General features: G+C 38.7%; 1 protein-coding gene across 1 annotated transcript in view; it reads right to left on the bottom strand.

Moving 5' to 3' along the window:
* The window catches only part of LOC127849877 (DNA polymerase theta-like), a 51,406-nt gene that overhangs the window by 8,708 nt on the left and 16,638 nt on the right, over positions 1-26,060 (bottom strand). The window contains 17 exon segments of the mRNA XM_052382629.1: positions 487-630; positions 1,316-1,380; positions 1,617-2,104; positions 2,135-2,809; positions 2,998-4,655; positions 4,858-5,007; positions 5,448-5,530; positions 6,470-6,713; positions 9,783-10,101; positions 11,763-11,914; positions 14,354-14,602; positions 17,621-17,722; positions 18,508-18,723; positions 20,445-20,588; positions 21,691-21,859; positions 23,258-23,462; positions 25,286-25,403. Coding sequence (XP_052238589.1) covers positions 487-630; positions 1,316-1,380; positions 1,617-2,104; positions 2,135-2,809; positions 2,998-4,655; positions 4,858-5,007; positions 5,448-5,530; positions 6,470-6,713; positions 9,783-10,101; positions 11,763-11,914; positions 14,354-14,602; positions 17,621-17,722; positions 18,508-18,723; positions 20,445-20,588; positions 21,691-21,859; positions 23,258-23,462; positions 25,286-25,403 — 5,181 coding nt within the window.

Raw genomic sequence — 26,060 nt, 5'->3', positions numbered from 1 at the left:
CGTATTTTATACGGGCGTATAAAAATGTATTTCATAAACTTATTTAAAACACTTGCTAATATATATAAAAATCTTGATTTCTTAACAGTACATTTATAATTTATAAGTGTATTTTAATCATATAGTGGTAACATTTCCATAACAATATTTGACCTAAAAAAAAGCACTGGATTGTAATGTATAATAAAGGAATGTTCAAATTATCTTCAATGGACCTTGGATCCTGTTTCATCAAAGATCTCATAAAATATCAGAGTAAGGAATTGATTTATACCTCAAGACAAACACACATATATGGTCAATATGTTGTAAATATTTAACATGGGGAGAATTATTTGGAAATGACCAGAATTACTTGAAACAAACTAATCATAATTGCTGTCACTAAGCAAAATATGCAAAAATAATAATCATAATTAAAATATGTCGCACAATGTTTCCTTGCATAGGCCCCTGCTTTTTCCCAGAAATCAACATGTAACTTACCCTGCTGCAGCTGTTGGTGTGACAGGGAGATGTAGTAAGCGTCCCTGTTGTCCCAGGACACTGCCACGCCCACTATACACAGACCCTCCTCCTCCAGGGGGATACCACACGCATCCCCTCCCTCCACCTTGCTGGGGGACTTGTCTGCAAACACAATGACAGATCACATGCATACATTACTCAATCAACATAATGAAATAAAAGATAAAGGTATCTCATACATCCACAGGGGCTTTTCGAAACTTTTTGGGAATAGGAGTCTGGTCAAATTGGGATTTTTTTAATCGATAAAAGTGGCAAATTTTGGATTTTTTTAACAACAAAAAGGACCAAATTGGGATCAAAATCATCAAAAATTTTGACACAACAGGCCTTTTCACAGCTATTTTGGGGAAAATCATATAAATTATAGTTATATATTTTGTAGGATGTTTAAAACACAAAATTGAGATATAGAGTCTAATAATCATAAGACACTTCTTTCTAATTAAAAAAAAAATGTGGAGGGGGGGGGGGGGGGGGGGAATTGGGATTTTTTTAAACAATTTCGGTTTAGGATCGGGTCCGTTTGCTTTGGGATCCTGTCCGTTTTAAGACTTTTTTTACATAGCAGAAACCCCCCTGATCCATCTATATTGAAATATTGCTTGAAACTATTATCTGCTTAACATTCATATATGAGGCACAATAGTTCTAAACTGAACCCTTTTTAGATATATGTATTTAACTTTTCTTAGGTCGCTGGGGTGTAGTGCATATAGTGTTCGCCTAGTGACACAGATGTCACTAGTTCATCCAAACTGAGACAGCGTTTTTACACAAAAAGTACTGGTTCTACCCAGGGAATGGACACTAGAGCATTTCCATAAGCCAAAGGCTTTTGATGTGATCAAGCTAAAATAAATAGGTTTAAAAGGAAAAACACTTTCACTTTTGTATAGATTGATAAAGTAATACTAAAGAGAATGATCATTTATCTAACCCTTTGTAATCATGGATACATTACTCAAATTCTGTTCAGGTTTTATGCTGTTTGCTGCTCATCAGTATCCTGGGGTTAGTAATGAAGCATTTAAAACTTGAGTCAAGTAAGAAAGGTCTTTAATTAAATTTTATTTTTAAAGGAATACAAATGCATCGAAATGTGTATCTGAGATTTACCTTTCCTGAAGTTAGCCCCAATGCTTGGTCCTTTGTTATCCCTCTTCAGAGTCTCACAGGCCAAGGACACGGCATAGCTGTGCTTGGTCCTCCATTCCATGATGAATGTCTTGAACAGCCTCTTGTCCCCGCACACGTCGATTATCGTGAACGACTGCTGGGTAAGAGGCAGACCTGACATGTTGGGGTCAATGAAAGACGGAGACATCTTTTCATCATCGTCAATATTACAATCATCCTGACCATCTTCTATGTTATTTTCATCCTCACTTTTTGAAGTCATTTGTCCTTCATATGGATTTTTGTAAGGAATAGCTAAACACTGTGAATGCTTCTGATCATCAGAAGGTAATGTGGCTACTTTGGGTGCAGATGTGACATTAACACTATTAACATTTTTTGGAAATTTTTTGTTCTTTCCCTTTTCCAATAAAGGGTTTGATACGACACCTTCAGTTCAGCATTTTTCACCAGGTTCTTGGAAAACCTTCCCATTCTTCTCAATATGTTTCAGGTTATCACTCTGATGAATATTTGCTGCAGCCTTTGCTGACCGAGGTGCGTTTCGCCGCAATCTGGGACTAAAAGGACTGGCAGGGAAGGGCCTTGGTACTTCAGACTTGGTAGGTGTGCCTCTAGTCTCCATGGCAGTAGGTGGTGTGTCATCTGGGGGTGTGGGGGGAACATAGTCACCCTCTGTGCTGGTGTTCAGAGAACCATTAGTGTCTCTTTTAGGGGAACTGAGAGCTGTCAATGGCTGATTTTGTTCTTCTTTATTTAAAGTGACAGGTTTAGTAGAATTCAGAGCTCTTCTTGATTTTGAGTCAGGTTTGCTTGAGATCACCTGAGTGACTTTCTTAAGTGTATGGAGTCTTTTGGGAAGGTTTCTTACAGAAACAGTGCTGGGTGAAGTTTCTAGATCACTGTCATCTAATTTCTGTTGTTTAGGAAGTCTTGAACTCTTAATAGAGCTTACACTCCTACGCTTTCTGGGTCGGTTAGATGGAGTCACAAATTTTTCACTGTCAACCTGGGACCTACCTACTGAAGTACGAGCTAACTTTGTATCAGCAGCCTTGCCTACATTCTTGGATGGGATTTCCTCATTATTGGTCACAACGTAATCCATCATGGACACTGTAAAGGAGTCACCCAGCTGATCCTGTGATAACACTAGATTTATTTACGCTATTTCCAAAAGGCAAATGGCCCATGTGGACACATTTTATTACATGCAATATGATGACAACATTAATAGACCTATATACAAAATTATGACAGGAACTTTCATTATGAGAAAGCAAGGGTGCTGATAACATGATAAATAATACAAACATATGTAATACTTACGTGTTGTTCTTGTACAGCTGCTTCAACATTTACCCCAGTCTGTGTGTCATGGGTGGTGACATCAAATGTTGAGGAGAATGACTCCCCCATGGCCAGCGCCATAGCCAGGTCTTCATGCAACACTTCCTGCCCTTGTAAAGGCCCTACTGGCTTCTGACTAGAGAACTGACCTAGCGCACCGCCAGCAGTGTGACCCAAAAAGTTACTTCTCTTGTCAGAAGGTTTTGATGTTGATTTATCACTTTTAGCCTCTTGTAAAGGTGCACAAATAACTGTTTTATGTTTCTCGCCAACAGTTTCTTTGTCACCTTGTTCAAAACATCTCTCTTGCCCACTTTGATAAGGTATATGAAGATCATCGAAGGATGTCATCATTTCCTCATCATCCAAGCTCGACTGATTGTTATCAAGCCCCACCCGCTCATAATTGCTGGCAGCAATCAAACCTGCTGAGTCATTGAACATGTCTTCTGTAGAATTGTGGGATATATTCATTTCCAGGTCATTATTGGAAACTTCAAGTAAACTATTGACATTTTCCAGATTATTTGTATTACTCGACTGATCCAATACCATTTTGTTTTTGTTGTCAATATTGTCAATTTCTACAGCATTAAAACTGTCATCAGGGATTACTTCAGAGAACAGTGCCTCTGATTGTTGGCCCGTCGCCACTCGTTTGTCATTTTCAGTTTTGCTTACTAAAGACCCAGATTTATTAGAGGTCTGGATATGCACATTTTCACACGAATTTAACATTTGGGTAGTAATCGTGAAACTATCAGCAAAGTCATGGTCAACATCATCATTTGAAAGATTGGGATTAATGTTCCCTGATTTATTTGTATTATTGTGTGGAACAACTGATTTAACTGATTGATTTGGGGCTGGTATTTTCAACACTCCATCTAATTGTATTTTATCATTATCATCAGAAATCAGGTCTTTACTGTTCACACATTCAATATCTTTTTGTGCATTTTCACTGACTAGATGGCAGTTTTCATCACTGTTTATCTGCCTTCCATTGTGATTATTTGTCAAGGTATCAAGAGCAGTACTGAAGCTGAAATCTTTGTCAGTGTTTGTATCAGTTTCAATATTCTCTGACACAATGTCACCCTTGCACTGCTCAACAACAACACAATCATTCTTCTTTGCATCACCTAATTGTGACCTTAGCAGGTTGCTTTCGAGACATCCATTTGCATCATTGACATTATTAACATTCATACGACAAGAGATATTTATTGTTTTTGAGTTGGAATTATTTGCAATCGTTACATGATCATCAACAGATATAGTCTTTGTATTTGAAGTAATTTCAACATTTTGCTTGTTTGAATTGCTTTTTACCTGATCTTTTAGATTAGTTACAGATCCTTCTGTACCATTAAGGACAGTTTTTGAACTTTCATTACAATCATTTTGACTGGGTGCCTTTCTTGCGGTGTTTTCATCTTGATTAGTTTTACCACTCGTACGAGCAGTTTCTGCAGAAAGGACACTAGAACAGACATTCGTGTCTGAGCTTACTCTTAAAACTGGTGCAGAAATAACGTTGGTCATAAAACTGTTGGCGTTGTTGCAGCTTTCAGAAAGTTTTGTCTTCTCAGATGATGAAGCTTTACCTTTGTGTCCTGACCGCTTACTGTTACCTGAAAACATTCACAAGGCATGGACAAATTTAGAAATATGTTGCTCCTAATCACAAGTTAGAAATGCAATTATGAAGAACTATATTACAATTTAAAACTTATCTGCTTAAATTTCCTATCACAAACCAGCTGATCACAAAGTGTTAAATTCCTGGTTATGTGCAGCCTTTCAAAACTATTTCCCAACAAGTAATACACTCACCTGCTAGAGGGCTCATCAGTACAGGTGTCTTAACTGTAGGGGACTTGCCAAGTTGCTGACCCCAGGTCACACCCACCCCTCCCAGCTCCTCTTGTATCATCTGTTTGGCCTCGTTGATTATGATCACTGCAGCCTCGTGACATGTCACGCCTGTAAAACAGGTGAATTTCTCTTGTATATAAAGTGTTCCATTTGGTTTAATAATGTGTGTTATATACACATGTTAATTTTTTCCAAAAAATGAAGTGATATGTATGATATAAATTCAAACATCATTTAACCCCCTGGGTGCAAAAAGTTACCATATGAAATTGAAGTTAGACGGCACATGGTACCTTTTTGCAACAATGGGGCGATTTGAGATCTCCATTAATAGAAAAGCAGGAAATTCGTTGAATTCTTTGACCTCAATGTGTGAACTTGAGCTTGTCTGTAGGGTTATGGGTCTTTCATGTAACTCAGCCCCAGATGATTGAGAACCTTATTATATCAAACTTTGTTACTATCATTCTGATAAGTAGATATTTTCTATTTTCTGTTTATACACATTCACTTTTTAAGTTTGAGTATTTTTTGTGTATCCAGCTCACCTTTCCGTCCAGTAAGGAAGATGCAGTGTGCCTTGCGTCTCTGCTCTGCCTCCCAGTCTGTCTCTGTAGCCTGCTTCTTCTTGCTGCAAGGCACGACAGGATGATTTCATAACCAGGTCTTTACTTAACTTTTACTCAGTGTTCTGAGATCATTAAAAGCAGAGCAGCCATTTCATTTTCATCTTTTAAAACCAACAAGCTGGGATGGAAATGCCAAAACTGAAATAATCTTTTGATTACAATTTTCAACATTTAAACAGAATAGATCTGTACAAGACTACAACTATAGCAAAATGAAAGTACCAAAATAAAATAAATCCCTTCACACTGTACCTCCTTTTGATCTGCTCCCCACCTTCTACCAGCTGCCCACTACTCATACAGCTGATTTGCTCCCCACGTTCTACCAGCTGCCCACTACTCATACAGCTGATTTGCTCCCCACGTTCTACCAGCTGCCCACTACTCATACAGCTGATTTGCTCCCCACCTTCTACCAGCTGCCCACTACTCATACAGCTGATTTGCTCCCCACGTTCTACCAGCTGCCCACTACTCATACAGCTGATTTGCTCCCCACGTTCTACCAGCTGCCCGCTACTCATACAGCTGATTTTCTCCCCACCTTCTACCAGCTGCCCACTACTCATACAGCTGATTTGCTCCCCACCTTCTACCAGCTGCCCACTACTCATACAGCATATGAGCCTGGCTCTAGGAAAACGGGGCTTAATGCATGTGCATAAAGTGCTTTCCTACTTAAGCCTGTGCAGTTGCACAGGCTAATCTGGTAAGACACTTTTAGATTTTATTGATTTATTTGTTTAAAGGAAGTCTCCTCTAAACAAATTTCAGTCTAGAGAGAAAATGCCGCCCTTAATTATCCTGTGCTTACTGCACAGGCTAAACAAAGATGAAACTTTATGCACATGACTTTAGCCCTATTTTCCCAGAGCAAGGCCCAACTCTTACATCATATCAAAGCTGACAAATTTGAAGGAAACAATGACTGAGTGCCTCACCTTTCAAATGGCGCAGAGTTTCCCAGTATGGCCTCTACATCTTCTGGCAGTGCCCCGGCCAGCCCGGCCACAGTCTGGTACCCTCCATTGTAGAGAACACGAGCCCGCTGACCGTTGAGGGACGACATGCGAACAAGGTCACAGAGTTCACGCTGCACGCCAAACGTTAGACGGCTCTGGAACTGGGACAGGATGAGTTCCAGATTGGACCAGCCCAGCCGTGCACAGAACACCGTCACCATGCCTGGAATCAGGGAATGATACACATTATAGGTATAGATTTTTCATTTAAATTTAAAAATTAATTTTAAACTTTTGTCACCATGACTGGGAACATGATCAGGTGGGAAGGAATGATACTATTTATAGGTAAGGGTTCCTCTTGGAAAACAGGGATTAATGCATGTGTGTAAAGTGTAGTCCCATATTAACCTGAGCAGTCAGCAAAGGCATATCAGGGTTGAAGTTTTCTGCCTAGCCTGGATTCCTGCTAAGAAGAAATTTCCTTCAATAAAAAATACCACAAAAGTGTCGAGTGTTGTCCCTGATAAGCCTGTGCACATTTCACATGTTTATCTGAAGACACTTTAGGCACATGCATTAATCCCAGTTTTCCCAGATATATACACAGATGGTATAGATATTTTTTTTGTATTTTTGAATTTTGCAATAACAATATGAACTTGATATTTTTCCATGTCTTAAAGGTTTGTTGATATGAACATAACAGTAAACCTTACAAAATAAGCCGGAAGCAATAATTTCACACCAGCATTTGTAAAAAGTCCACATGAAATAAAAGAATATATTTTCATCCCTATTTATATTTTTTAGGTTTATTTGATATTTCTACTATAATATAATATCTAATCTATAATATATTTAGTATACCTACTCATCTGAAAATGTAGCCGCACACTGCCAGGTTGCAGGATCACATGACTTTGTGGGGTTCACAAATGGATGATAATGGATGTAAACACACAGATACCCGTAAGTGATGCTTTTTTTTTGCAAATGACTTTAAAACATTTTTTCTGAAGAATTTCAACTAATGCATAATAGACAGTTTTTTATGTTGTTTATGGCAATGTGAAATACATCAGAAATGACTTTAATTATTTAGCCTGTATACTTTGCAATTTTTTTTATGTGTACAGCATTCATATACAAGGTTATGCTTCACGCAACATGAAATTTTGGCACCGATTGCAGACATATTCAAGGATGTATTCTTAAATCTTAAAGTATCGGCACAAACTGATATAAAAACTGTCTTTTATGTACTAAAGGTTTTGCAAAAATATTTAAATAAAGTTCTTAACAGTTTGTTTTCATTCTTTCCATCCAGTTTGTTAACCCCTGTGAACCCCATTGATCCTTCATTCTGACTGCCGAGGACTGTACATTTGTAAACCCCTGTGAACCCCATTGATCCTTCACTCTGACTGCCGAAGACTGTACATGTAAACCCCTGTGAACCCCATTGATCCTTCACTCTGACTGCCGAGGACTGTACATTTGTAAACCCCTGTGAACCCCAGTGATCCTTCACTCTGACTGCCGAAGACTGTACATTTGTAAACCCCTGTGAACCCCAGTGATCCTTCACTCTGACTGCCGAGGACTGTTCATTTGTAAACCCCTGTGAACCCCAGTGATCCTTCACTCTGACTGCCAAGGACTGTACATGTAAACCCCTGTGAACCCCATTGATCCTTCAATCTGACTGCCGAGGACTGTTGTAAACCCCTGTGAACCCCAGTGATCCTTCACTCTGACTGCCAAGGACTGTACATTAAACCCCTGTGAACCCCATTGATCCTTCACTCTGACTGCCGAGGACTGTACATGTAAACCCCTGTGAACCCCATTGATTCTTCACTCTGACTGTCGAGGACTGTACATTAAACCCCTGTGAACCCCATTGATCCTTCACTCTGACTGCAGAGGACTGTACATGTAAACCCCTGTGAACCCCATTGATCCTTCACTCTGACTGTCGAGGACTGTACTTGTAAACCCCTGTGAACCCCATTGATCCTTCACTCTGACTGCCGAGGACTGTACATGTAAACCCCTGTGAACCCCATTGATCCTTCACTCTGACTGCCTAGGACTGTACATTAAACCCCTGTGAACCCCATTGATCCTTCACTCTGACTGCCGAGGACTGTACATGTAAACCCCTGTGAACCCCATTGATCCTTCACTCTGACTGTCGAGGACTGTACATGTAAACCCCTGTGAACCCCATTGATCCTTCACTCTGACTGCCGAGGACTGTACATGTAAACCCCTGTGAACCCCATTGATCCTTCACTCTGACTGCCGAGGACTGTACATGTAAACCTCTGTGAACCCCATTGGTCCTTCACTCTGACTGCCGTGGACTGTACATGTAAATCCCTGTGAACCCCATTGATCCTTCACTCTGACTGCCGAGGACTTTACATTAAACCCTGTGAACCCCATTGATCCTTCACTCTGACTGTTGACATTTTGAATATAACCCCAAAGAAAACAGAATGTACAATAAAGAAATCGTAGATTACGAGAGCGTTTTATGAGGAAAGTTACGCGGGCGTTATCGAAACGGTTTACGAGAATCGTAAATCTACTCGCAACTACCCGAGTTACGATATCGTAATATTTATGATACGATATCTTATTGAAACGGTCCCCTGGATTTTAATGCATGTGTGTAAAAAGCTGTCCCAGATAAGCCTGCGCTAATATGCAATTCCATAAAAGAATGTTGTCAATATTAAGCCTGTGCTGACTATACAGGCTAATCTTAGATGACACTTTAGTACATGCTTTGAGCCCAGTGTTCCCAAAACGCGGCTCAAGTGTTTGTTGCTTTATCTATAAAACTGCAACTCAAACAAATCACCTTTACTCTATATATATACACAAATAAACATATAAATTAGTGTTTTTTTAATTAAATTTCGGGCCTGTGGGGACATCGCTTCCCAAAGGAAAAACGTATATATATTTTTCCCAAATGGAATCCAAAACTTCCCAATTGAAGGTTTAAAATAAAATAATATAAAGAAAATTACAAATAAATCTCAACATTTAGTTAGTTCATCTTCAATCAAGGTCTATAAGTTAACCTTAGTCAATTTATTCACATCACTTTTATTCCCAATGTTAAAGCATTTGTTAACAAAAAAACAGCAACAATAATTTCCCAATTTAAGCAAAAAACCATGTTATTTTTCCCAATCCAAAGAGACCCGGCCCCATTCCTAAAATGGTCAAAAACAACTGTAAATTATATCTCATACTAGTCCAGCTAACTCACCTGCAAACGTAGCAGCAGACTGCTGCAGACTCTGTAGCTGGCCCTTGTTACAGCCATACTTGCTGCACACAGCGCCCAGGGGCATCTCCTGTACCAGGTCATGGAGAACCAGGCACGTGTAGAACCGCTTGTGTATCGCCAGCGTCTTCAACTGCTCGTACGTCTTGTTAGGGATGTGGCCCCTAATGGCCTTGGCCAGGAAGGCTTCTGTGACCCCGACCAGCTCAGCGACCCGTTTCATGCCTGTTGAGAGGCCCTCCCAGATGCTGAAGTACTGCAGCCAGTCTATGGTGTCTATCTGGGCATAGATTGGGGTCACCTGGAGGTCAACATGAGGAAAGAAAGAATTGCAAAAGCATACATGCCATAATTTTTCAGACCAATTCCGGGACATTGAGTTGAATTGTCCGGGACTTTTGCGGATTTTCCGGGACATGTATAAAATGTAGCTATATTTATAGACATAGCATTTTTGGTACGTTTTTTTTTTGTTTCGCATCGTTAATTGCAAAAGTTCGAAAGCCGATCCGAAATACACTTAATCTATTAACGTCAAATTAAACATTACTACTTCCGTTACTAGATACAAACCACGTGTTTTCAGTGTAAGCGTTCTAAACATAGATGGTGACGTCACTGCAGTATTGTTATTAAGACCGGTGTGTAGCGCGTAGTTGTTGATACGCTTTTATTCATTCATTCACTGGGGGTTTAGAACAAGACAAGATAAACCTAGTGAGGATGACGATTTTATATGCTTACTTTTTACTCAACTTCTTTGTCGGTTAAACGTGCGAACATAAACTGCTTTTAATTTTTTACTCAGCGATGTTGGACTTCAGATGTGTGAACAACTATCCTTTGCCCTTACGCAGCGGGAAATAATGACGTAGTTAGTAGATTAAAGTCAATTAACAACCACATTAAACAATGCCGCCTTTTCGGTATGACCGCAAACGTGAGACAATCGATATGATAACAGGACCCCTGTTAATTGATCGATTTTGACACGTAGCGTAGTCTGCCTATTCGGGTAAGCATTGTCAAAGAGACGCTGCAGATATACACAGATTCGAGGTGCAGTTAAGCCTAAGATAAGGTACATGTATATATGGATTTTGTAAATTCCGGGACATTTGACAGATTTCCGGGACAGCGGGACAAGTTCTTCATTTCCGGGACTGTCCCGGACAATCCGGGACGTATGGCATGTATGGCAAAAGGTATTGGGCCAGTTTAAAAGGGTATGATGGAAAGCTGGTCTGGACTGGTCACATTTTATAATACTGTCAAATCATTTGTTGGATATATCTTTGTTGATTCCATTGGTTATCTAATCCACAAATTTTACACAAACATATCCAAAAATTCCTTTTTTCCCCAAATCAGAAATCCACAAATATATGTATGCAGAAAAGTTCTTGTTTGAGAAACCACACAATTACATGCAGATCAATATATTAATGATTTTACAGTCATTTGATAAATCTATGGCCATGTACATATAACACAGTTTTCTAGCATAATTTTCAATTTTTCATTTAATATGTTGAAAAAAAACCCACTCTAAATATTACAACACTTTTTGGGTGGACCAATCAAGAGATAAAGTAGTGGAAAATCCTGAAGTATTAGGCTTAGCACCCTGCTATTTCACTCTATCTCTCACCCCACGTGAGTTTATACCAAGTATGTGAGGCGCTTGTAATCAAAGACCCAGTTTAAAGCTAGATTATTACTCTAGTTTAGACCAAAAGTGATGTCCCTGATTAGCCTGTATGGACTACAAAAGTGTTGTCCCTGATTAGCCTGTATGCACTACAAAAGTGTTGTCCCTGATAAGCCTGTATGGACTACAAAGACTAATCTTGGACAACCTTTTATACACATTGATTTCACAAAGTTTTCCCAGAACGTGGCTTAAATGTCAGCTCATCAGTCATGGTAGTACCTGGTTAAGGTTACCAGGATTATTAGTACCTGGTATATGATATGTAGTTCATTCTCGAGCACGAAGCACTGCCTGGCGCGCTGAAGCTCTGAGAACACCACTAGGCCCTCGTCAGGCGATATGGAGGAGGAGAGAAATGCACATCCCAGCTGGGTCGGCACAAACCGCTGGGTTACCTCCCCTGCAGTGGGTGTAACATATATTTGAGCCTTGCTCAGGGACAACTCAGCTCAATCAATGTGGGTAAAGTGTCATCCACGATTAGCAATGGAAAACTCTGCTCAATCAATGTGGGTAAAGTGTCATCCACGATTAGCAATGGAAAACTCAGCTCAATCAATGTGGGTAAAGTGTCATCCAGGATTAGCAATGGAAAACTCTGCTCAATCAATGTGGGTAAAGTGTCATCCACGATTAGCAATGGAAAACTCTGCTCAATCAATGTGGGTAAAGTGTCATCCACGATTAGCAATGGAAAACTCTGCTCAATCAATGTGGGTAAAGTGTCATCCACAATTAGCAATGGAAAACTCAGCTCAATCAATGTGGGTAAAGTGTCATCCACGATTAGCAATGGAAAACTCTGCTCAATCAATGTGGGTAAAGTGTCATCCACAATTAGCAATGGAAAACTCAGCTCAATCAATGTGGGTAAAGTGTCATCCACGATTAGCAATGGACAATAACTCAGCTCAATCAATGTGGGTAAAGTGTCATCCACGATTAGCAATGGACAATTATTCCTGCTTTAATTGTATTTTTGTTTAAAAGAAGTCTCATCATTAGCAAAAACATGGTTAAGGCTGAAAGTGTCATCCAAGGCTTATCTAAGATGACACTTTTTGCACATGCTCCATTTGTCCAGAGCATAACTTGTACATTTAAATAAAAACTTTTAATAAAATAACATTTCTTCAAAGAAGTAACTTTTTGTTTGGCGGGGGGGGGGGGGGGGGGGTTCTCAATTGTTAAACAATAATGTATACAATTTGTTTGCCATGTTTGCATTATTATTCAAATTAAGTGCATCCTCTGCTTATATAATTCTTGGTTAATAAATAAAAAAAATAATTGTTGATAACAACTTTATTGAAACTGCTCAAAACAAACAAAAACAAGGGACAAAATTGTCACAAAACCAGGTTTTCATTGTGAAAAAAAATCTGATAAAGGGAGAAAACTCAAACTGAACTTTTGAAATGAACAAACAAAATAAACCCCCTTTGTAATTTTTTTTTTTTTTTAAATCTATTTTTAGTCGTGGCGACCTTGACATTGGAGATATTGACGTGATTCTTTCGTGCGACACACCGTCCCATGATGGTGAACAAATGTGCCAAATGATTTTAAAATCTCACAATGAATGACATAGTTATGGCCAGGACAAGCTCATTTATGGCCATTTATGACCTTTGAACTCAAAGTGTGACCTTGACCTTGGAGATATCGACGTAATTATTTCGCGCGACACACCGTCCAATGATGGTGAACAAATGTGCCAAATGATTTTAAAATCTGACAATGAACGACAAAGTTATGGCCCGGACAAGCTTGTTCTGCCCGCCCGCCAGCCAGCCCGCCCGCATTCGCCAATCTTATAACCAGTTTTTTCCTTCGGAAAACCTGGTTAATCACACAACACATGTCTGCATACTCACAGAAAGCCTATGCAACAATCTCCACTGACATTATTTGTCTTTTCTTCATGAATTGTATCCATGTCATACAAAAGGTTAACCCTATTCCACTCAGAAGCAAAGTGAAAATGGCAACCAGCATAACAGCCTGTGAATTACTCGCAGGCTATTTAGGTTGTACATGTTTGCTGTTTACTGCTCATCAGTATCTTAGGGTTGGAAATAAAGCCTTAAAACTTTTATCGTTTAAAAACAAAGGTAAGCAATTTAATTTGTTTTTTAAGTGACTATATTTGCGTAAAAATGCGTATCTCAGCAACTGTTAATGTAAATTACTGAACTGCATTAATAACTATACAAAAGGTTAACATAAATCTCAAGTACAGGGCAAGTATTGACAAACAATATCTTAGACTTAAATATAAATAGTGAAAAATTGTCTAAGACTCAATAACAATACCTGCAAGTTTGCATAAATACAGGATAAAACAAGATGCTTATTGAATTATTTTTTTTTCTAAAACCAAAGCTGTCTCCATAGGATGGCATATGCCCCCGAAAAACGATTTGATAGAAGTTCTGAGCATTTTTCGAAACCTAAATGCAGATTTGAAACCTAAACGCGGACCCTAAGTTCAAGGTAAAGGTCACAGGGGTCAAAATTTTTGTGCGTATGGAAAGGCCTTGTCCATATTCACATGCATACCAAATATGAAGGTTACATCTTAAGCGACATAGAAGATATGAGTATTTTTCAAAACCTAATTGCAAAAGTGTGACGGACAGACGGACGGACAGACAGACAGACAGATAGTGCGACTGCTATATGCCACCCTACCGAAGCATAAAAATGCATGATTTAACTATAGGTGTTAACTACCATGCAATACTTCACCTTCATGTAGGTTTAGAACATTATAGTTTTAAGACTAAAGTCTAAGAATTGTTTGGTTAATATGGGCCGAAACCATTTCATTACTGACCATTCTTATCAGCTATCTTCTGCATGCAGACAAACTCGTTGTCAAGTAGGAACTGTATGCTCTCCTAAATCATGTTTCCAGTCCCGCCCTGGCCAGACCCTTCCCCGCACAGTCTAGTCCCCTCCCCCGCCATGGAGGAGGCCAGCAGCGTACAGGAGGCGTAGGTCTCCACGTCCCAGGGGCAGCCTGCTACCCCACTCACCACCACCTCCAGGATGGCTCGCTTCATGCTGGAACTCAGGGACTCTCCTACAGGGGAAATACATGTTCAATAGATTGTAAAAGATCCAGTTAAAAACACATATCAACTCGCATTAAATCAGGAACAATCTGAGCTCAGACTTAACATTCAAAATGAGCCTTGTTCCAGCAAAATGGAGCTTAATGCAAGTGTGTAAAGTTTTGTCCCATGATTGCCTGTGCACTCTCACAAATGTGGCATGGAACTCATTAAAGGGACCAATGTTACAGCTTTTATCCCTGACACTGCTGAATAAGATGCTTAGATTCGAGCCTTTGTTCTAATAAACTGGATTTAAGGCATAAGCGTAAAGTGTCATCCCGGATTAGCCAGTGCAGTCTGCACAGGCTGATCAGAGATGACACTTTCTGCTTTTACACATTTTTTTGTTTAAATGATGTCTGTTTTAAATGAAAGTACGGTCTGAGCAAAAAGCATCATCCCTTATAGGCATAAGCAGGCTGCGCAGGCTAATATAGGACAACAATTAACACACATGCTAGTATAGGACAACAATTAACACACAGGCTAATATAGGACAACAATTAACACACATGCTAATATAGGACAACAATTAACACACAGGCTAATATAGGACAACAATTAACACACATGCTAATATAGGACAACAATTAACACACATGCTAATATAGGACAACAATTAACACACATGCTAATATAGGACAACAATTAACACACAGGCTGATATAGGACAACAATTAACACACATGCTTATATAGGACAACAATTAACACACATGCTAATATAGGACAACAATTAACACACATGCTAATAAAGGACAACAATTAACACACATGCTAATATAGGACAACAATTAACACACAGGCTAATATAGGACAACAATTAACACCAGGTTTTTTTTTTAGAAAAAGGGGAAGACGCTGGACGCTGGGTAAAAGGGGAAAATAGAGCGCGAAAGAGACATATTTGGGGAAAAAATAAAAACTGTTCATTTCAATTTCTATAACTCACTCAGGGTTTTTTTTTAGAAAAAGAGGCATGTCTCTGACCTTTTTGTTCTTAAACACATGAACAAGTATGATATTAAAGTCAAAGTCCTAAATAAAGTTGCAGGGGTAGATCTAATAACGGGAAATGTTTTCAACTGGGGCCGGGGGACGAGGTCAATATTTTGATTTCAATTTCATGATGAATGGGTAGATGATTTAGGTCTGCTACAGTATTGGAAGGGAAAGGTGCGGTAGCTGCCGATTGTGTACTTTCACTTTCACAATGTTCGATGTTGATTACATGTACCTCCGAATCCTGCTGGGTTTCAACGGTTTTTGATGATTCATTCTTAAAAAATGCGTCGACGCAATTAATATTTATCAAGTCCGAACGTTTTATTTTGTTTGTGTATGAACGCCAATTGTGAGACTTTTTTTCTGTTTTAACATTTACATCTTGGCTTTCACATAACCCGGATGAAAATTCGACTGGTTTCCGGTAATCAATTGACGAAACACCCTTCTCGCGCAAGAACGGAATCCAGTAAAATAGTCACATGATTAATACGATTAGTTGCCCGGTTTCCATGACGTAATTTAAGAGCTATATTAAGAATCACTGGTATTCCCAGATTTGAGTGTTCGTCGGGAAAAAGAGAGAGAGCGAGATCGTTGTACATGGTACAAATTGGATAAGTGTCGATTTCCCAAAAGAAAAAAAAAAACATTTCTTTGAGGGTAAAATATTATATGTTGGTGAAAAAATATATTATTGGAGGGAAAATTGTATTTTTAGGGGAAAAATTCTGGTAGGGGAAGACGCCGAATATCGGCGTCACTTTCTTAGTAAAAAAAAACCCTGAACACACACATGCTAATATAGGACAACAATTAATACACATGCTAATATAGGACAACAATTAACACACATGCTAATATAGGACAACAATTAACACACATGCATTAAGGGGTGTTGCGGCAGTTTATTTATCCTTGGATATATTTATAGCAACACAGATGATGCTATTATCACAACTCAATATTTTTATTATCACAATCATCAGAAATCACTGAGTTGGTTCATAATATAATTGTCATTGGTTTGATTCCAGGTGGGGTCAACTTTTTTTATTACTTTTTTTACTTTCTTTAATTCCATTCTTGTTTTACTGGAGCTCTTTAGTCCTGTTGTTAACATTTATCATCTTAAAGCATTTAATCACAAACTTCAAAACATGCCGAAATCAGTGAACAAGTACATGTAAATTATTTATGATAAAGGTCGAGTTTGATACTGTATGGCATTATGTTTGTGATTAAATATTGTCTTTTATTAATGTCGTTTGGTTAGCTGTTGTTATCCCAGTTAAGATTGTAAACAATTTCTCATGTTTATGCATATTTCTAACAATCTATGTACCATTACTTGGGTTTTGCCTATTTTCTGTATTTTATTAAATTTTACGTTTACAGTAGGGATAGTTAAAACAAAAAAATCTCTGTTAAAAGTGCGGTGACCCCCTTTTATTATTTGTGTTTTATGATGACAATACGAAGATGAACATATTTGAGCAGTTTCGCAGAATTCAATTAGACATAAAAAAATTAATTCCATTTATGTGGTTACAATAGTAAAAAAATGACGTTTATTTTGGGTGTCATAAAAATTATAAAAAATAAATTTCTTAAAAATTAACTTGTGTACTCAATTTTATTGGTAGTGTGTGGTTTAATAAAATGGTATATGATGTATCTTAGCTTATATAATATCTACATGTTGCCAATTTTATAGGTTATTAATTATTTTTACGCATTTAGAGATTTTTCAGTTTTATTGAAAAAGTACATGTTATATAATGGTGAATAAAATCAAAACCAGGCCGGTGACCTTATGTTTTTATTTAATTTTTCATATAGTATTTGTATATATATCTTAAATATAAATTTTAGACAAAATCTATTAGATGGAAAAAAATCAACAAAACTGCAGCAACACCCTTTAAGCCCAATTTCTCAGAACTAGACCTATTTGCATACAAGTATCCAGCCCAGTACCTTCACTCCTGACCAGCGTGCTGTGTACAGGCGGTAGGGCCCCCCTCACCAGGGCCTCGGCCTTGGGTCTGTCTGCAGCCTTACATAGCAGGATGCTCTCCCCTGAAACAGCACAAATAACACCTGGTTTTCATCTCAGGTAACAAGATTGCAATGCTATTACAAAACTGGGCTTAGACTGGGCAAAACACGTCGTCTGCACAGACTTATCAGGGACAACACTTTCTGCCTGAACTGGATTTATGTTTACAAGAGATTTTCTTTTAAATTATAAATACCATTGACCAGATGGGGTCCTTTAAAGCCTGTCCGCCAACAGGATTTGTCTTAAGAAGTAACCTCCTTTAAACGTACAATTCTATAAGAGCGGAAAAAGTGCTACCTGATTAGCCAGTGCAGAGTTCACAGAGCGCACAGTTTAATATGTGGGGACTCTGTGCAAACATGCATTAAGCCCGGATTTCTCAGAACGAGGCTCGAAGGAGTCATTTGACAGTGAATCTGATATTGATTTATGAAGTTTCTGCTCATCCCAGCATGGTAGAATCGCAAGCTTTTTTTATTTTGTTTTGTGTAATTAATAAACACCAGTCAATATGATGTAACTCAATTATGGTTTCAGATGATCGAGAATAATTCTAAATAAACTGAGTAGCAATGGCCAATGTCATGCCAACTCAGCAACATTAAGCATGATTATTTAAATAAAATATTCAAACTTGCATTTAAAAAATCTCTATATGGTATTTAAAAATTCCAAACAAACTCAAACTTCAAATCAACGAACAAGTGACTTCATGTCGGCATGGACTCTTTTAATTTTACTACTCATCATTAACTCATACTTCACTCTTCAAGAAATGTGAGTGTACATGTCTGCCCCTAACCTGCGGTGTCGACCCCTTTTCTGCCAGCGCGCCCAATCATCTGCTTGTATGTGAGGAAGTCGATCATTTGACCACCGTGGAACACTGGGGTGCGTATGAGGACCCTGCGTGCAGGCAGGTTGACCCCTGACGACAGGGTGGATGTAGCAACCAGCACCTTCAGTATGCCCTGACGGAATGCCCCCTCTATGATGTCTCGCTCATCAAATGTAAGACCTGGCAATGGGAAGGAGATGCAGCTATATGAGCATTGAAAAATAGTTGTGCTCTGGTAAAACTGGGCTTAATAAATGTTCGTAAAGTGCCGTCCCATATTACCCAGTGCAGTCTGCACAGGCTTATCACGGACAACAATTAAGGACATTATGCAATTATTTGTTCGCAAAAATCCAGCCAAGGTAAAAATATTTGTCCCAAATTAGCCTTTGCAGACTGCACATGCAATAAGCCCTGTATTCTCATAGTGTGGCTCAATTATAGATTATACTATCTTACTAAAAAGAACACCATTATAACAAAGGTTGAAAACTTAATAGATATCAAGAAATTTTTGCTTATCATTTGCAAAATAATCTTTAGCAGTTTTTTATCATGTCAGATAACTATTTTACACATAAGGGCACTCACTCAGTATTTACAGTTTTAATGACAAGCGATGTAATGAAACTTAAGGAAATCCTTGAACAATTCTTTGGTAAGGAAAAATAAGCCTTAAATTAAAAACATAAAAAATGTTGCATCTTACAGAAGAGAGACCCTTGGGGTTTAGAGATAGTGAAATGGACCATCATACTACACTCTATATTGATACCTTCACGGTAGAAGGCAACACAGCACTGTACAGTCTGGGCCAGGAAGGAGGTTAAGCCTACAGGACTATAAGTAAAATGTAACCTGCAATGCAAGCCCGTACTGTACATACCTGTATGATGGTAGGCTACACCGTATTGTACAAACCTGCATAATGGTAGGCTACACTGTACTGTACATAACTGCATGGTGGTAGGCTACACTGTAATGTACATACCTGCATGATGGTAGGCTACACCATACTGTACATACCTGCATGGTGGTAGGCTCCACCGTACTGTACATACCTGCATGGTGGTCGGCTACACCATACTGTACATACCTGCATGGTGGCAGGCTACACCGTACTGTACATACCTGCATGGTGGAAGGCTACACGGTACTGTACATAGCTGCATGGTGACAGGCTACACCGTAGTGTACATACCTGCATGGTGGTAGGCTACATTGTACTGTACATACCTGTATGATGGTAGGCTACACCATACTGTACATACCTGTATGGCGGAAGGCTACACTGTACTGTTCATATCTGCATGGTGGTAGGCTACACTGTACTGTACATACCTGCATGATGCTGGCCTACACCGTACTGTAAATACCTGCATGGTGGTAGGCAACACCGTACTGTACATACCTGCATGGTGGTCGGCTACACTGTACTGTACAAACCTTATGATGGCAGGCTACACCGTACTGTTAATACCTGCATGGTGGTAGGCTACACTGTTCTGTACATACCTGAATGATGGTAGGCTACAACGTACTGTACATACCTTGGCATGGTGTAGGCTACATCGTACTGTAAATACCTGCATGGTGCTAGGCTACACTGTACTGTTCATACCTGCATGGTGGTAGGCTACACCATACTGTACATACCTGCATGGTGGTAGGCTACACCATTCTGTACATACCTGTTTGATGGCAGGCTGCACCGTACTTTACATACCTGCATGGTGGAAGGCCACACTGTACTGTACATAGCTGCATGGTGGCAGGTTACACCCTACTGTTAATACCTGCATGGTGGTAGGCTACACTGTACTGTACAAGCCTGAATGTTGGTAGGCTGCACCGTACTGTACATACCTGCATGGTGGTAGGCTACATCGTACTGTACATACCTGCATGGTGGTAGGCTACACCGTACTGTACAGTGCGGGCCAGGACAGAGTCAAGTCCTACAGGGGTCCTCCTCAGCTGCTCGAGGGTGTCCAGCAGGGTCCTGGGGTCTAGAGGCAGCACCAGCACATCACTGGCCCCTCCCTCTGATATGTACAGGTATGGAAAGTTTAAGTTTCAGTAATGATAAGCAATCAACTTTATTGATTTGTTCAATCTAAGAATGCTGTTTAATCATAGATAAAGGGGTTCTCTATAATTATGCAGTAACAAATTTCAGGATATAAGCCCCTGTGACTTTTTGATCTGATGACCTCAAATTTTGTCACCTTCCTATCCACCCATGTAAGCACTCTACCAATATGCATGATTGTGGATAAAAGCTATCTCAAGACATTGCGCCAAAATGAATTTCTTGTTACAAGCCCCTGTGACCTTAAACTTTGACCTGATGGCCTCAAAGTTATTCTTTGTTTCCAAGAAAGTGGCATACACATTGCAATGATTGTAGGTCAAAGTGTTTTTTAGGTATCATGCTGAAAAAAAAAAGATACAAGTTTGTGAGTTCTTGGTCTTTGACCTTGTGACCTCTTTTTTCCCTCACAAGTAGCCAGTATATCAGTTTGCATGATCACAGGGCAAAGCGTTCTCAAAATAAAGTGCAACAACAAATTTACTTTTAAAACCCCTGTGATCTTGACCTTAAAACTAGTGACCTCAAAATCAATAGAAGTCTTGCCTTTTGGAACAGAAAACACTTTTTAAATTTGCATGATAGTACAAAGCTTTCTACAGAAATTTTGCAGAAACAAGTTTTACATTACAAGCCCCTGTGACATTCAGCTTTGACCTCAAAATCAATAGGTGTCTTCCTACTATCCCAAAAAACTATCACACCTATGTCCAAGGTAGTAGGTCAAAGCGTTCTTAAAATATAACACAGAAAAAATGGTCTTCAGATTTACATACAGACCTACCAACCAACTGACAGGTGGAAAGAAATATTTCTCCTCTTCTTCGAAGGAAGGCATAATTTAATTGTAAGAAAATTAAATAAGGAATTTTCTTAAGCCATGTAGAAAACAAAATTCTGGACAGCCATAATTATTCAAGAAATTGTGTCACATAAAATTAACATCTGTGATTTCATACTACTTCCTTTTTACAAAAAACTCTTTTAAGTCATTTAACATTGTACAAAACATGGAGGATTGGTTTTTGCACTTCTAACCCCTTTTTTCAGTATACCTGGTTGTTTGTGCACCGCTAGTGACGGGTCCCTTAGCAACCTGTAGAGTTCCCTGGCAACCTGCTCAGCAAGGCTCTCACACCAGTTCTTGGTGGGACAGAATATCAGGATGGAGTGACCTCCCCTCATTGTCTCTATGCACAGTGGAACAACATGGTCCTCATCTCCCTGTAGATAGACAGACACCAACTGTCACATTCTTAGTACCATATAGCAATTGTTGTTTTGTTGTTGTTTTTCTTATAAGGAATGTGGTTTGTTTTGGACACACTAGCTGAATGTAACTCTCATTTTTGCCCCCTTCAAACTTGCTTGGTTCTAGTTCCAGTTATTATTTCTTGTTCTTGTTCTTGTATATAATTTTTCCAAAAGAAAAAATCCAAGAAGGCTTTTGCATTTATAAATAACTTAAATAGATGTATGTATTGTTTTCTTTGTTGTTGTAGGGCCACAACGAATTGATGATGTGTTCTACGGATTTTAGCAAAACAAAAAATTGAGCGAGCGAGCGAAATAAAAATAAATTTATTTTTATTCCATTTTTTTTTAAATCGCAGGCGAGGGAAAAGCGAAAAAAAACAACAAACTAATGTTGTTTATATAAATTGATTCTATATTTTAACATAGCACATATATTGGTATAATTTGAGTGCAAAATAGACTAGTATACATTATAGTATAATGACAAGTACTATTATACAATAGTAGAACAACAATAAGAGGGAACAATTTTTTAATCAAATCAATTTAAACAAGCAAATTTGTTTAATTGATATCCCTCGCCAATATACTTCAGGACACAAAAGTTTCCTGGACAGATGGACAACGCCAATGTGCATCATCCTCTTATCAATATATATACTCATATCAAGTTTCAATGAAATCCCGATGCAGATGCTACTGCGAGGAACAAAGCACGGAAATCATCAGTAATGGGATGATTGATTGCATCTGGCGGAAAAATAACGTTTCCATTAACATCTTTCGCTGACACAAGGAAGCAGACGGACGCCGCCATTCTTTTACTATAAACAAATCAATATCGGAAAGCGCTATAACAGTCTATATCGTAAAATATGTAGGCTAAATTAAACTAAATCATTGAACGAATATGTGCGGAGCACAAATTGTTGCTGCAGGCACAAAATAAAAATATTTTTATTTCGTTTAAGATTTTTAGGTGTGGGAAATCCATCGAACACGTAATCAATTTGTTGTGGCCTAGTAAGAAATTGAAATAAAAAAACACAACGACAAGATGGAATAATTGATGTGACACTTTGTGTTAATTATTTACTAGTATTTGACTTTGTAGCAAAACATTTGATAAACGTTCTGTAACAAAGTAAGAAACAAAACATACAATCATGCTGATCTAAATAAATAAATCCCCTTTTGTCATTTAACTCCCCATTCGAAGGAACCTTTCACCATTGCTAAAATGGTGAAACAAAAAGAAATTCTATTTAACAAGCCAGTGGACTGCAGCAAAACCGAACCAAACAGTTTTCAGATGACACCCATGCAAAGTTACTGTAATGACGTTACAAGGCCACAAGATTTCACCTTGACAGCGTACTTCACGTCAAATTCACGCAGCGGTTTCATCTCTGAGTCAAACACCTGGTTCCCTATCTTGACGCACTCTGCGAGGGGAACTGGGCGGAAGTCCGTGCGGTAGAGGTCGGCATGCAGCCAGCGTTCCAGGAGGTCAAGGTTTGGAAGAGTGGCACTCATGCCCACTATCTGGATGGAAGGGGGTGTAACTGTACTGAAAAATGTAAGGTCAAGTTCTGGGAAAACTGGACTTAATGCATGTGAAACAAGGATATCAGTGAAACTGATGGATGCTCCCCAATGATGCGCTTTGTCAATCTATGTGTTAATAACAACCTAAAAAAATCTATTATAAGCCTTGATGACCTTGACCCCAGCAACCTCAAACCTCATCAAAAGGTAGAGGTCCATGCAAGGTACCTACATGGCAAATATAAAAGAGATCGGTAAAGAATTGAAGGTGTTATGAGAAACTGTAAAAAAGTGTGAATCTATTATTAGCCTCGGTGACCTTGACACCAGTGACCTCAAACCTCATCAAAAGGAAGAGGTCCATGCAAGGTACCTACATGCCAAATATGAAAGAGATCGGTAAGTATTGAAGGTGCTATGAGAAACTGTAACAAAAGTGTGACGGAAAAATCTATTATTAGCCTTGGTGACCTTGACCTTCACACCAGTGACCTCATCAAAAAGTAGAGGTCCATGCAAGGTACCTGCATGCCAAATATGAAAGAGATCGGTAAAGTATTGAAGGTGCTATGAAAAACTGTAACAAAAGTGTGACGAAAAAATGTATTATTAGCCTCTGTGACCTTGACCCCGGTGACATTAAACCTCATCAAAAGGTAGAAGTCCATGCAAGGTACCTACATGCAAAATATGAAAGAGATCGGTAAAGTATTAAAGGTGCTATGGGAAACTGTAATAAATGTGCGACGGAAAAAGTATATAATAAGCCTAGGTGACCTTGACCTTGACCCCAATGACTTCAAACCTCATCAAAAGGTAGAGGTCCATGCAAGGTACCTACATGCCAAATATGAAAGAGATCGGTAAAGTATTGAAGGTGCTATGAGAAATGGTAACAAAAGTGTGACAGAAGGAAGTACATGTAAGGAAGTAAGGATGAAGGGAAGGAAGGAACTACAAACTGGCAACTATATGCTGCCTGAAATATTTCGGGGAGCATAAAAATGTGTCATCACAGATTAGCCTGTTCTGTCTGCACAGGCTAAAAAGGGAAGCACTTTTCCCTTTTACGGATTTTTTTTTTAAAGAAAGCCTCTTCTATAGAAAAATCAAGTTTAAGCAGAAAGTGTCGTCCCTGATTATGTGGTGTGAACTGCAAAGGCTAATCTAGGATGACACTTAAGGCACATGAATTGACCCCAGTTTTTCCAGTTGAGGCTAAAATGCACCAACTAGCTTATATATTTGCCTTTTCAACAGTGTTTCAGTCATATCATAAAGGTCAGTTAAATCAATCACACTTTTTCCTTGGATAGCAGATCTACCAGTAACAGGTGCACATACCCATGCTACTAACTGGCAACTGACCTACTGCAATCAGAGGTAGGGGGGAGAGGGGGAATGGACATAGAAAGGATTTGATGACCAATCACCACACAAATCATGTTGCCAGGCTGGGGATTGAACCCACTATGCTGGGATTTATTGTCAAGCGCTCTACCAAATAGCTAGCTGGCACAACTACTCTAATTGTCCAAGTACAAAACACAATTACAAAATTAAAGATGTTAGTTTGAACACTTTGATATATTTATTTTAGCATTCTTGGTTTGTGATGTTATATGTGAGATGGTTGAACAATCTGCTAAGGTTACAAGGTACTTAAACTTTATGGTCTTGATTTCTGATGTTATATATAAGAGCACTTATTAACAGACATGTAAAATGGTTGAGCAACTTGCTATGTTAACAAGGTTACAAGGTACTAATCCTTCCAAATAAGTTTTATCATTCAAAATATTAAGTGTTTTAATAAAACTAAAACGTGAAATCAGCCTTACCTACCCGTCTGGTCCCTGTTGCCGTCGACTACACATGTAGGTGACCTTGGTGAGGAGAAGCTCCAGCAGGTATCCACGGCTACGGTCGCCAATCAGATGGAGCTCATCAACGACTATGATACCTGTATGAGGTGGGAAAATATGCATGGAGCTTTGCTCTGGGAAAATGGGGCTTAATGGATTTGCGTAAAGTGTTGCCCAGATTTGTCTGAGATTACATTTATTACCTACACTGGATATTTTTTTTAGCAGAGATCTTCTTTAAACTGAAATTTCATAAACTCAGGAAGTGTCGTCACAGGCAAATCTTGAACAACACTAAAACGCACATGCATTAAGCCCCATTTTCCTGATATGTTTTAAATAGTACAGTGGTCACCAAACTACCTAATTAACAAACTGTAAATATTAGGAAATAAGATGCTGTATTGAATAAACAAATATGCTCAACCCCATGTTCCAACCTTTGGTAATTTAGGACATCCATTTGAAAAATTATAAGTCTGTGCGACAGCTATTTGAAGTCTTGTTTTCATATGGAATTGGAAACATTGTTTTGGAGTGTGTTTTTATTATATATACATGTATGTTTTGTAACATCATAGTTTGGTTATTATTTTAGATACTTTATATATATATAAAAGAAATCAAATTGACATAAATGTTGTATTAATTTTTGTAAGTGAATTACACATTGTGAAAATGTGCTTGCATGTACAAACACATTCATGAATGTATATTTCTCGCAAAATCCATTTTAATCACACATTCCAACATTT

Source organism: Dreissena polymorpha, chromosome 11, assembly GCF_020536995.1.
Source record: "Dreissena polymorpha isolate Duluth1 chromosome 11, UMN_Dpol_1.0, whole genome shotgun sequence".
Taxonomy (NCBI): Eukaryota; Metazoa; Mollusca; class Bivalvia; order Myida; family Dreissenidae; genus Dreissena; species Dreissena polymorpha.
The sequence above is the reverse complement of the archived record's forward strand: the minus strand, read 5'-3'. Positions and strand labels throughout refer to the sequence as shown.